Genomic DNA, 13,221 nt, shown 5'->3' on the forward strand with positions numbered 1-13,221 from the left:
GGGTTACACTGATGCTGGAGGGAGGAGGGGTCCCTGGTTGGGAATCCTGATGACAAGCAGGAGGCACTCCTCTGAGAGCTGCAGAAATGCTGGGCCCTGCCTGTCATGTTCCTCCTTTCTGCTCATCATGGTGCAGCTGCATGGCCTTGTGAGCCTCTGTTTTCCTCATCTGAATAATGGGCACCATTCTTTGTCTCTGCCTTAGTTTTGAGGATTGCATGAGCATGAAAATGCTTTTTCCCCACAGAAGTGCTGTGCAGGTATAAGGCATTGTTATTGTTGCTATTGCTCACCACCAGTACTGTCTTGAGTGTGATGAGCCACACACTGTGGTGGCACTTTGTTTTGATCTCATTAAATTTTAACCCCTACAACCTCACGGAAACCCTTCCTTCGATTTACAAACCGAGACTCAGAAAGGTGAAGTAGCTCATCCAAGGTCACAACAGCACTGACTAAACATAATCTCTGGTTGCCTCCACCCAACCCTGGAGCACAAGCCCTCTGGGGTGGGTGATTGCTGTGGTCTGGGTGGACCCTGGCCCTAACCCATCTGCATCTGCCCTCCACTCCAGGCTCAGGCTGCCCAGTGGGCTCAGGCCCAGAGCCCAGAGCAACCAGCACAATAGCGTCCAACAGCTGGAATGCCAGCAACAGCCCCGGGGAGGCCCGGGAGGATGGGCCCGAGGGCCTGGACAAGGGGCTGGACAACGATGCGGAGGGTGTTTGGAGCCCGGACATCGAGCAGAGCTTCCAGGAGGCCCTGGCCATCTACCCACCCTGCGGCCGCCGCAAGATCATCCTGTCAGATGAGGGCAAGATGTACGGTGCGTGTGGGGAGGCACAGGGACCCGGACTGGACTTGGGAGGAGGCCTGGCCCTCTCCGGCCCCTCCCCCTGCTCTCTGCCCCCTCACCCAACCGGTTTGGCGAAGTCCTGTGAGGCCGCCAGCCCTCCTCGCGCGGGGCGAGTCTGGGCGTGCAAGCCTGTGTGTCTGGATCCTCCTCATAAACAGGCCTGGCTTACCCCCTCCACCAGCACGCAGCCACACGACACCCCGACTGCTCCTCCTCTCCTCGCCCCTGCTGGCCTGAGGTTTCAGGGTGACTCAGTGGGCCCAGGAAACTGGGTCAGTCCAGTGCACTCTAGGCTGAGCCTGGGAGAGGGTCCCTCTCCTGGAGGATGTGGTGTGAGGCCTGGGATGGGAGTCCCAGCACAGAGCAGGGTTTCCCACTGGCGAGTTCCCTCCAGTGTCTGGGGGCAGGGCGGGGCTGCAGGTGGTGGGAGGCCCACACTGTGATGGGCCTGCGCTGGGAAGGGGGCTGGAAAGATGAGGGGACGCCACTCCTCAAGCCCCCTTCCCAAGTCTCTTGCTCTCCTGGCCCCTCTTTGCCACCTTGCCACCTCCTGCCTCCAGAAAGGAGTGTCCTCCTCTGGTCCAGCCCTGAGCGGGCTCTCCCAGGGCTGCATTTTTGGGATAACTCAGCCCTTCTGGACTTGGCTTCTTGCCAGCTCCCTCCAACCCTCCCTGACAGCCTATGGCTGAGTGAGGCAAGCCCTCAGCCTGTCCCCTTCCACTGTCCATCCATTACGGAGGCAATGGCTGGGTGCAGGAGGGAGACAGCTGGTAAGGCTGCCCCATGTCCCTGGCCCCCACTCACTGTGCCACACCCACCCCAGCACCAGAGCCCCACTTGCAGGGCAGGCAGATGTTACAGGGTGCCTTCCACAGGGCAGGGGCCGCCTGCCCCCACTGCTACCTCCCAGATGGCTGGGGCAGCCCCACAGGGTATTTTTAGACAGGGCGGAGGGAGAGGGGTGGAGAGGGGCAGGGAGGAAGGGAGGAGCAGTGGGGCTGGTTCTGTCATGGAAGAGGAATTTGGAGAATGTGGTGTTCTTGGGAGGCTACAGGGTTGGGGGGCAGGGGGCCTGAATTTGGGGATGAGAGGTGTACACCCTGAGGATGCTGACACAGGCATCACCATGTGTCCCAAGCATCCCCTTTACGGGGCCAGCTTCTGGGTCCCTGGTGCTGAGCAGAGCCCACCACCCCCAGGCTGACAGTCTGGGCTCTCTCTCATAGGGTGGGAGAGATACTGGTAACCAGTGACATGGAGGTGACAGGCTCAGGGACACAGTGATACATCCTGACACAGGCTGTCAGTGTAGGAGGCATGTTGGAGACCATTTCCTGTTTCCCCAGAGAAGGGAAGGGACTTGTCCAGGGTCTCCCTGTGGCAAGGCCAGCTGGACTGGAATCCAGTCCAGAACGCTCACAGACACACACAAGGACGTGTGCCGAGACTTCTCTCTCCTGAGGCAGGCCTCGCACACACACGAACCCTTACACTAAGAGGTTTGGAGCTGGTGATGGTGCAGGGAGGAAGGCAGCACCACCAGGGGCTAGGGGTGAGGGGCCCAGCTGTCCTGCCACCCTCCAGCCACAACTGCCCCTGTCTGTCTTGCCCAGAAACCTGTCAGGCCACCTGACACTGTTCCACCCTCCCTCCTCCTGCTGTACTGCCCCTCTCCCAACATGCAACCCCCACTACCCTCCCAGGTCCTGGAGTCGCCATCCACCACCACCCTTCACTGGCCCTGCCTGTGCCCCTGGGCAGGTTGGGGTGAAGAGAAGGGAGAGGGAACAGACGAGCAATGTTTGGGGGAGGGGCCTGGTGTGATCTCCAGCTGGTGTGGGAGGGGGTCTCTAGCCACCAGCTCCCCTCTTTGCCCACTCCCCAGTTTTTTCTCTCACCCGAATCTAGGTCGAAATGAGTTGATCGCACGCTATATTAAATTGAGGACAGGGAAGACTCGGACGAGAAAACAGGTAAGAGATGATTTATGCTGCAGCCCCCTCTCTCAGTCCGCTCCCCTCCTCTCCAAGGTGACTTTACACTCCCCCAAGCTGCCCCATCACTCTTCCCACTGTCTTAGAGAAAGAGGCACTGTTCCCTCTGACCACTCCTACCCCTGCTCACCCCCCAGGCCTTTGGTTCAGTGACCACAGATAAGCCCCACTGGGCAGCCCTGGCAGTGCAACTGTGTGGTCATTTCCCTGAGTGGCCAGGGAAAGACAGGCAGTTGGACAGATGAGTGCAGAGCAGGGCTGCATGGCTGAGATAGGGTGTGTACTCTCTGACAAGCATCTAACCCAGACCAGGTAGGGGAAGGGAAGAGGGAGGGCTGGGAAGGCTTCCTGGGGGCAGTGACACTCACAATGGATTTTTAAGAAGGAATAGGATTTAGCCAAGCAGAAAAATGGAGAGGACTCCCCCAGGATTAGGAAGTTGGCTGTACAAATAATAATTGTGAACCCATACAAAGCCTACTTTAATTTACTTAATCCTTGTAGCAACCTTCCAAAGTAGGTACAGTAATTATCTCCATTTTACAGGTGAGGAACTGAGGCACAGGGAAGTTAAGTAACTTCCTAAGGTCACTCAGCTGGTAGGTGGCAGATATAGGATTCACCCCCACTGGGCAGGAAAGAGCCTTCATTTAGCAGCATGGTGCGTGGAGGGGTGGGAAAAGCCAAAGGCGGTGAGAAATTTGGCCTGAGGCCTGAGGGACAGGTTTCCCTAGGGGCAGCTGGGGGCCATGGAAGAGAATAGATCAGGGAGTGGCTGTGGCAGCTGTCAAGGAATGTTGGCCCTGGGGCACCCGAGGCAGTGGATCAGAGAGGGCCAGGTGGAGGTTGGAGGTCACAGTGGTGGGTGAGGGTAGTGGGGGTGGGGATGGAAGAAACTGGTGACTCCAGAGATGATTGGGTGGCTTTCAGTCCGGGGAGGAAACCTGAAGGGAGCCATTAGGGTGGGATGCAGTGCGTGTAGTTTCCCCGGGGAGAGGCAGGCTGGAGGCAGGTACCTGGAGAAGGGAGGCCAGCTCTGGCCCTCAGCCCCCAAGCCTCCCTGTCTGGGTGGGGTTTGGACCTTGCACCCACCGCCCCCAGATCCCCACTGTGCATATGACAGCCCTGACCTGTCCCACCCCACTGTCTCAAAGGAAGGTCCTGTGTCCACCCACCCAGTGTGGGAGCAGAAACGCTCCCTCATTGTTCAGGCCTCCCCCTGGGCCAGCTCATGTACAGCATTTATTCACTTAGCAAATTACTGAGCTACTACTATGTTCTAGGCTCTAGGGATACAGCAAGGAACCGGACAGACAAGGGCCCTGTTCCCTGGAGCCTGGGGCCATAGGAGGAATACTGACTGACCAGCCCCCAGGTTCAAATAGGGTTCAAATACCTACTCCACTGCCTGTGGGAAGAAGGTATCTCACCTCCCAGCTGCTATTCCCCAGCCTTCAGTTAGCTCTTAAGTAGGACGGGGTGAACACTAGAAGAACTGGCCACTGCTCTTGCTACTGTCATTACTACTGTCGTCAACAGAAAGCCATCCCAGGCACAGGAGTAGGGCACTCTCTCAGCTTGTCCCGCTTCACCCAAAAGATAGGTGTGGACAGGAACCTGTTTGTCAGGGGGAAGGGGCTGAGGGATCTTTGAGCGGGGACCAGGAAGGGTAGCAGAGCCTCTTAATTCTGGGTCAGCATTATACCTGCTTCTGGCCGGGTATCCTGAGAAGCCTGGCTGTACCATGGATGAGGTTTTACAAACCAGCTGATGGTGAGCTCAGGATTTTAAAAACCTCTGGCCTTCATCATTTTGCAAGGGTAGCACTCTAACTTTATTCTTTCTTAGAACTCTGATGTCTAATGTCTCCTTAAAGGGGGACCCATCCTCTGGTTGTGAGGACAAGGCATGTGTTTATGTGTCTCAGGAGCAACCAGCTGACATGCAAGGTTTTTTGATTGTTTTTGTTTTACTTTCGGTTAAGAAAGAATCTCTTTTGGGGAGGGGTAGTTATGTTTATTTATTTATTATTGTTATTAATTTTTTTAATAGAGGTACCAGGGATTGAACCCAGGGCCTCGTGCATACTAAGCACTGCACTCTACCACAGATCTATAACCTCCCCGCTATTTCACTTTCGGTTAAAAAAATGCAGTTTTTGTTTTTTTACGGCTACATACCGAACTTAATAGCAAGAAAAATGCCTCCGTATTGAAAACACAGCTAAGTATTAGGATTGAGTCCCATGTGACTTTAGCTGTCACAGATTTGACCATTTGGAGATGGTCCTCTGGGCTAAGGGTCCAAAAGAGTCCTGATAGCACAGCTTGGTGGGGGCCAGGTGGGCTCTGGAGCCAGGCCACCTGGGTTCAGCTGTGTGACCTTGGAGAAACTGCTTAACTTCTCCGTGCTTTGGTTTCATCATCTGTAAATTGGGAATAATATTAGTGCGGACTTCTTAGGGTTGCTGTAAAAGTCCAATGAGTTGGTACACACAGAGTGTCAGGAACAATGGTAGATGTGCTCAGTAAACATCAGTTATTGTCCTGATGTGAGGTGATCAGGAATCTTGCTGGACGTCTGTCTGATTCCCATGCACCCTGAGGGCATGAGGAGCACCCACCTGGGCCCTAAGCAAGTATTACGGGTGTGCCCAGCACCCTATACCTCGTAACTTTTAGTCCATGATTGAAAAGAAAAAGAAACTGTTTCTTTGTGGAGATAAAAACAATCTGCAAAGAAAGCCAAGGCAGTTGCTGATAATCAAAGTGTGAAGCAGCTTGGAGGGTCCCTGTGTTCCCTCTGCCTGGTTTCATGGGGAAGGCTGACATTTTGGTTCTCTGAGGCTCAGGGTTAGATCCTTGACAATGTCAAGAGTCTGTGTGTAAGCCCATGGCGCACACATCCAGACCGTGACCAGCTCCGGTTTGCCAGGAGAGGGAGACATCAGGGAGGAGGAGCTGGAGAAGAAATGCAACTAAGAGCACCTACTGCATACATATGTATAGTGTATACTGCCCTGTGCTAGTCCGAAGAGAAGGAAGCTGCTTGAGCAAAGCAAGAGTCAGACCAGGCCTAGGTTCATGGGCCAGCCCGCTGGACCTGGGCAGGAGGGGACACAAGGGAGATCGTTCATAAAGGCTGTGACCTTGCTGTGTCTCTGGTAGCTGGCAGGAGCACGATGGCCTTTGCTAGCTGCTGTGATGCCAATTAGGAGAAAAATAGTCTCCTGTGAGTTTACCAGTGAGAAAAAGTCACCCCTTTTTGGAAAAATATAGATGCTTTTCCTCTGTATTTTTTTTAACCTGTCATCTTTTATTGGGTGTTCATTCTCAAATAGGATATGAAAGGGTTCAGGGGTGTCAGGCAAAGGTCATGGTCAGGAACACAGAGTGTGCCCTCCACACTGGGCCCTCTTTAGTGGTACTTGCTCAGTTTGAACTCCTTGTAAGAACAGCGGTTGAAAAACATGTAGGCTGCCAGCACCATGGAAAGCCCAGCGATCCCCCTTTCTTCACAGGGATGTACTTGTAACACTGGTACTAACCTCTTTGAAATGCTCCAGCAATGCCTTTAGGGGTGAAATCCCACATCATGTCCAGCGTGACAGCTCCCCTATTTGACATCTCATCTTCCTTCAGTGGTACGACTGATGCCACCTTGGATTCCCAGGTCTCTCTTCCTCCAGTTTAGATGCAGCCCTGTGTCAGGGCACATAGCTTGACCCAGAGCTTGGGCTGGATTTTAGCCCTCACTGGGCCAGGTGCTCTTATGCAGTAAACAACCTGGACAACTGTACACGGTGGTACAGTGGTAGGCTCTTGATCAAAATAGGGCCAAGAAGAGAGCAGAATTGGCAGTGCCTAGGGGTTTCTGCCCACAGGGGCCCCACAATTCCCCCCACTTACATTTGGCCCCACAAATGAGGGCTGGGATGCTCTTGGCCCATGGCTACCCCCAGGCTATGCCTCCTCACTATCTGTGTTTTCCTCTCTGGCCGGGCACGGGGCGGCCCCTAGGTGTCCAGCCACATACAGGTTCTAGCTCGGAAGAAGGTGCGGGAGTACCAGGTTGGCATCAAGGTATGTCGGGAGCCTGACTGGGGCCTCCAGCCCGTCCTTGGCCCCTCACCCACATCACCTCCACCACTGTCTACATAGCTCAGGCCTCTGCCTTGGCTGGCTGTCCAGCCCAACTGTGCCTCTTTTCTGGATGAAGCTCTGTTCTTGCCTCTTCCTCTGCTCTTTTTCTCTTTCTTTCTCTCTCTCTCTCTCTCTCTCTCTCTCTCTACAGGTCTCTAGCCACTTGCAGGTTCTAGCCAGGCGGAAATCACGGGAGATTCAGTCCAAGCTGAAGGTATGGGGTCCCCTGCCACTTGGCCTGGCCTTGCCCAGACCTGATGTTGCTTTCTGACCCCAGCCCGGGGCAGGGAAGGGGCTGAGGAGCTAGAGGGGCAGCAGGACATGCGTCTCAGAAGTACAAGTGGCAGAAGCCCAAAGGCCACTTCAGGTCACAGCCCCTGGAGGCTGAGTAGGAGCCCAGGGGGACAGCCAGCCCTACAGTGAGGGAGAGGAAGACCACCTGGGGCCACTAAGGCCCACCTCTCTGCTTCTCCATTTTCCTTTTCTGCTTCCTCCTAATTGCTGCTTGCTAATTGCATGGGGACTTCAGGTGGGCGAGGAGGAGTCATTGGGGGTACTGGCTGGCAGGGCTGCCTTGGGTGCTCAATCCTGGCTGCTCTGCGGCTGAGGACCTCAGGGTCTGGGATTCATGGCCTGAGCCCTCTTCTCCCTGCCCACAGCTGCCCAGCAGACTGGGCCGTCCACCCCTGCCCTCATACCCATAGCACAGCCCAATGGATGTGGACACACCCAAGGCCCCTTCTTCCTCATCCTACCCTTTTCCGGGCACCCTTCGCTGGCACACACTCCCTCTGGGTGGCTGGGGGAGGAGCCACAGCTGCCTCTCATCTCCCTGGGTTCCCAGGAGCTGAGAGCTAGGTGGGCACTGAGAGCAGGCCCTCATTTGTGTCTCTAATAATGCATCCTCCCTCTCTTCCACAGGCCATGAACCTGGTAAGTACCACTGCCCCTCTGCGGCAGGGTGGGGAGTGATGGAGGGGAGAGCACCTAATATAGGATTTTCAAATTATGGGTTGAGAAATCAGTGTTATAGGCTTGGAAACAGCATTTTTAAAAAATGGATTATAGTGGTTCTCAAACTTTAGCAAGCATCAGAATCACCCGAAGAGCCTATCTGTGAAGACCAATTTCTCAGCCTCAGAGTTTCAGATTTGGTGGGTCTGGGCTGGGGCCTGAGAATTTGATTTCTAACAAGCTTCTAGGTGATGCTGGTGCTGTTGGTTTATGGACCACACTTTGAGAACCACTGATGAAACAGAAAATATGAGAGTGCCGGACACACAAAATAAGCAAAATAAGGGGGAGTATTTTGGAGTATACTGGGTTATGGAATAAAATAAAATCTCTTACTCTGGACTGTGGTCAGATGGGTGATGTACACTTAGGAGACATGGCCTGGGAGGCAAGCCCTTGTCCTGTCTCTGGCCTGGCCCAGACCTCATGCGGCTTTCCCTCTCCCAGGACCAGGTCTCCAAGGATAAAGCCCTCCAGAGCATGGCGTCTATGTCTTCCGCTCAGATTGTCTCTGCCAGCGTCCTACAGAACAAGTTCAGCCCACCCTCCCCTCTGCCCCAGGCCGTCTTCTCCACTTCCTCACGGGTACAGGGGTCCTGGGAGTTGGTGCTGGGGTGAGGGGTTGCCTTCAGGGCTGGGCTGGGTGGGGATCCTGGATACTGAGGGCCTGGGCTTTATCCCATCTCTGCAGTTCTGGAGCAGCCCCCCTCTCCTGGGACAGCAGCCTGGACCCTCTCAGGAGTGAGTATTGTGGCACGTCCTTCCCATACCCTCTTCTTCCCCTGGCAGCCACGCTGGACTTCCCCTCCCATCTGGGTCCTAGCAACAGCTGAGCACGGTCTTAATGCAAAAATAGAGGGTTGGAGAGCACCAGTAAAGACAGCTAATGATCTGTCTTTTCATTCATATGTTCATTCAGCAGCCACTCGTCATCCATCCTTCCATTATTTTTCACTCAGTTAATCACTGAGTCAATCTCTCAGTCAACGAGTCAGGTAGTCAAGTATACTCAGCTCCTTCAACTCTGAGATGACTTTCTTCCTAAGACACACCCTCCATGTAATGAACAGCTGTGCAGGGTGGGGTTTGAAATGCTGCATTAATTGTGCACATCAATTGTGAGATGCAGCGGGACTTCATAAAAGTTAAAATGGGAAGAAAACAAAAAGCTGTGAGTTAGCAAGCCAACGTGCATTTCTGGGCCTTTGCAGAAAGGCCGGGTGGCTCCCTAGTAAGATCCCAAAGGAGACCCATGTGACTGGGACAGGCAGAAGGTGGGAAAAGGGTGACCCTCTAACCAGCCCCTGCTCCTGTCTGCAGCGTCAAGCCCTTTGCACAGCCAGCCTACCCTGTCCAGCCACCCCTACCGCCGACGCTCAGCAGTAAGTTCTCCACATGAGGCAGCCGCCACCACTTCTCCCTCCATCCCTCGGCACCTGTGCCTCTGCTCAGACCAGCTGGGTTCCAACTGTGTGTGTGTGTGTGTGTGTGTGTGTCTGTGTGTGTGTAGTGGGAGGGGTCTGGAGGAGATTGAGACAGACCAGGAGTAGCCCCCTTACCTTTTACAATGTTGCTTCCAGGACTGCTACAAGTACACACGACCATGATTATTACATTGATATATGTATTTATATATATGTAACATTTAATTCCTTGTAAGGAAGTACACTGAAATCTTAAAGTTTTACTTGCTCTAGGTGTTGGATTCTGAATCATTTTTTCAAAATTTTTTTATTTAAGTTGATTTACAATCTTAGTTTCAGGTGTACAGTAAGGTGATTCAGTTATATGGTTTTTTCCCTTTTTCCTTATCTGTATGCACACACATTAATAGTGACATGAGGAAAAATCCACTACTAGGGCCACCTCACACAGTGGTGCAGGTTGTGCACTGTACAAGGACACCTGGCAGGGGAGTCAAAATCCAGCCTGTATTCCTTCACAGAAGGGGCACCATTTTCTAACTCACACAAAGGCGCTGTGCAGGGGGGCAGCAACGTGTGCTGCCACGCCCACACCCATGCAGACAAGGGTCTATCTCCTCCTCCCAGGTTATGAGCCCCTGGCACCGCTCCCCTCAGCTGCTGCCTCTGTGCCCGTGTGGCAGGACCGCACCATTGCCTCCTCCCGACTGCGGCTCCTCGAGTACTCCGCCTTCATGGAGGTGCAGCGAGACCCTGACACGGTAATGTAGGGGGTGGAGGCAAGGGTCTGTGCGCTCGTGGAGAGACCCTGGAGGTGGTGATCCGGGGCCATATCTCAGAGTCATGGGTTGGGAAGCCACAGGGCAGGTATGTCCGGGTGCAGCTGCCCAGGCCCACACACTCGGTGCTCTCCTGACCCGGTCCGGGGCCCTCCCCACAGTACAGCAAACACCTGTTTGTGCACATCGGCCAGACCAACCCCGCCTTCTCAGACCCACCCCTGGAGGCAGTGGACGTGCGTCAGATCTATGACAAGTTCCCAGAGAAGAAAGGGGGACTGAAGGAGCTCTATGAGAAGGGGCCCCCCAATGCCTTCTTCCTCGTCAAGTTCTGGGTGAGCTGCTCTGGTCACTCTCTGCTCCCAATGACCCCAACCCTGAGAAGTGCAGTACACCTGGGCCCACCCCACTAACCCCTGACCCTGCCCTCTCTCCGGGGGGCCTGTACAGGGCACAAGGTGGGAGATGGATCTCTGGGCGGGACTAGTGTGGCATTAGGGTGGGAAGCCTGCCTCAGCCTCCACCAGCACCTGACACCATCCACCACCTCCTCCAGGCGGACCTCAACAGCACCATCCAAGAAGGCCCCGGAGCCTTCTATGGGGTCAGCTCCCAGTACAGCTCGGCTGACAGCATGACCATCAGTGTCTCCACCAAGGTGTGCTCCTTTGGCAAGCAGGTGGTGGAGAAGGTGGAGGTGAGTGGGGGCCCCGGGGTGGCCCGGTGGGGCTGGGAGTCGGCAGGCCAATTGATGCCCCGTGGCTCTCGGCAGACCGAGTACGCCAGGCTGGAGAACGGGCGCTTCGTGTACCGCATCCACCGCTCGCCCATGTGTGAGTACATGATCAACTTCATCCACAAGCTGAAACACCTGCCCGAGAAGTACATGATGAACAGCGTCCTGGAGAACTTCACCATCCTGCAGGTGTGGGGCTGTGAGGGTTGTGGGGGGTCACAGGGGGCCCTCGGTACAGGGGCCTCTAAGTAGGGGTGGCCAGACCCATGCTTCAGATGAGACTGAGGCCCAGAAAGAGAAAGGTCTGCTCAGCCCCCACACCCCATGGCCCTGTGCCGCCTGACCTCTCGCGTCTTCCTGCCCGGCTCCCAGGTGGTCACAAGCCGGGACTCCCAAGAGACCCTGCTCGTCATTGCTTTCGTCTTTGAAGTCTCCACCAGTGAACATGGGGCCCAGCACCACGTCTACAAACTCGTCAAAGACTAGGGTGCTCTCTGCCCCCACCACCACGATTTACACACCTGCCTGGCACCCCCGGGTCCAGGATTGAGGACTCATCCGCCTGCCAGGCCTCAGGCCCAGGACCTAGGAGGCCTCCCCCCACCCCCAGCACACACACTCCCTGCCACTGTTCTGCGCTTTAATTGTGGGAGAAGAGAGGAGGGCTCAGCGGTGGAGCAGCCTGGCCGGGATGCTGAACCACCAGCCTGGAAAGAGTGGGAGGACCCCTTCTGGCTCAGGCGTGTGTGGCCACTGGCCCCTCAGGTGGGTGGGGGCAGAATGGAGACCCCTGGAAAGAGAGTGTCCACTTGGGGTTGGGTTGAGAAGAAGAGAGAGGCGCCCACCTCCCTGGGCTGGCCGTGTGCCAGGCCTGGTGCAGAACGCTCAGACCCTGCAGGGCAAGGGCAGGTCTTGGTGTTTGGGCTGAGGGATCCGTCAGTGATGTGGGCAGAGCTGGAGTTCTCACCCAGGCGGCCTGTCCCTGGGCCCAGGTTTACACTACCTCCCCCGAGTGGGGGCGGCCACAGGGTGTGGGAGGCAGGGTCTGCACTGAGGGGCTGGGGCCAGCTGGGTCGGGGACCCACTTCCTCCCAGAGCCCTGCCAGCCTGCCATCTGGCCAGGCGCTTCGGGAGACTCCTGTGCCGACCTCCAGGCTGCTTGGCCCAGATCCGGGCCCGAGCCCCGCAACTGGCAGCCCCCGAGAGGCTCCTGCGGGCAGGCCCAGGCTCAGGAACAGGCTAGAGGGTCAGGTAGGAAGATGGAGTCCCAGTCCCTGGGCAGACCAGTGGCCCAGGGACAAGGTAGCAGAAGGCTATGGTATTTTCACCTAACTGGTGCACCCTCGCTGGGCACCATGCCCTCGTTTTCCCCACCTGCGTCTCTCTGGCTGGAGCAGCAGCTCCCCAGACCCAGTCTGGGACTGAAGGTTCACCCTTACCCTGCTGCCCATTCCCAACCCCCAGGGCCCTCAACCTCCAGCCTTGTCCTCCAGCCGCCTCTGGGTATTTATAAGTTTCATATGAAGTACTGTGCCCCTTCCCTTCCTCACCCCGCCCCTGAGCTTCCTGAAGGTCCTCACAGTTTGCATACCGCTCAGGCCACCTCCAAACCCAACCTAGGTTTTATAATGTATATTATATATATTTTGTGTATTTTTTAAATCCAGCTGTGATGGGTTATATCATAAATGTGGCGTGAGGCTGGGGCAGGAGCCCTCAAAGCCGGGCTCCTGCTCAAAAAAAAAAAATTAAAGTTATTTGTTTGTGGGTTAGTCATATGACCAGTTGTGTGCCAGTTGTGGGACAGCTTTGGGGGGAAGGAGAGTATCCACTTGGGGTTGGGTTGAGAAGTCCTGATGTCACCCCACCTCACTCCGTCTCTGCTGGGGTCCACCAGTGCTCCCCACACTCAAAATAGGTATGAAGATTCAAAGGTCCTGTGAAAACCTTGCCAGCTCGAACTTTCTCCTGCCCCTCCTGCCCTGAGTGAGCACTGCAACGTGGCCAGTGCTGGTCTGAGCTCTTTATGTTGCGTTGCTTCTTTAAGTGAAGGCTTTAAGACTTGCCTCAGGTGACTTCAGTACCCTCATTAAAGCCCCACAGTTCTCAGTGACTGCTAACTGGTTCTCTCCGCCCAGTCTTCCTTCTGCAAGGGAAGGGGCTGCCGGGAGGTGAGTGCCCGCCCAGGTGGAAGGCTGCTAGCTAGGGAAGCAGGACTCCAAACCTGCTCCTATTTGCTTGGGAAAACCTCTCCTGAGCCATCCTGCGCTCACAC

The 13,221-nt window shown here is 55.4% G+C and overlaps 1 protein-coding gene across 2 annotated transcripts; it reads left to right on the forward strand.

Moving 5' to 3' along the window:
• Positions 1–598: 598 nt before the first annotated feature.
• TEAD3 (TEA domain transcription factor 3) lies at positions 599–12,722 on the forward strand. 2 transcript variants are annotated; one of them, XM_072945158.1, is made up of 12 exons: positions 599–827; positions 2,766–2,830; positions 6,871–6,933; positions 7,915–7,926; positions 8,455–8,592; positions 8,699–8,748; positions 9,328–9,389; positions 10,059–10,192; positions 10,372–10,545; positions 10,767–10,907; positions 10,983–11,135; positions 11,319–12,722. In XM_072945158.1, exons 1-12 carry the CDS (start codon positions 821–823, stop codon positions 11,430–11,432), a joined length of 1,113 nt encoding a protein of 370 aa, XP_072801259.1. In that variant the 5' UTR covers positions 599–820; the 3' UTR covers positions 11,433–12,722. The 2 variants fall into 2 exon arrangements, with proteins under 2 accessions (XP_072801259.1, XP_072801260.1); XM_072945159.1 differs by lacking the exon at positions 7,915–7,926 and having other exon boundaries at positions 695–827.
• The last annotated feature ends 499 nt before the right edge of the window (positions 12,723–13,221 follow it).

The sequence above is a fragment of the Vicugna pacos genome, chromosome 20, assembly GCF_048564905.1.
Source record: "Vicugna pacos chromosome 20, VicPac4, whole genome shotgun sequence".
NCBI lineage: Eukaryota > Metazoa > Chordata > Mammalia > Artiodactyla > Camelidae > Vicugna > Vicugna pacos.

Coding starts and splice junctions, on each gene's coding strand:
- TEAD3 (XM_072945158.1), top strand. Junction 8,749..9,327: donor CAGCCTGGACCCTCTCAGGA/GTGAGTATTGTG, acceptor TCCTGTCTGCAG/CGTCAAGCCCTTTGCACAGC. Junction 9,390..10,058: donor CCTACCGCCGACGCTCAGCA/GTAAGTTCTCCA, acceptor TCCTCCTCCCAG/GTTATGAGCCCCTGGCACCG.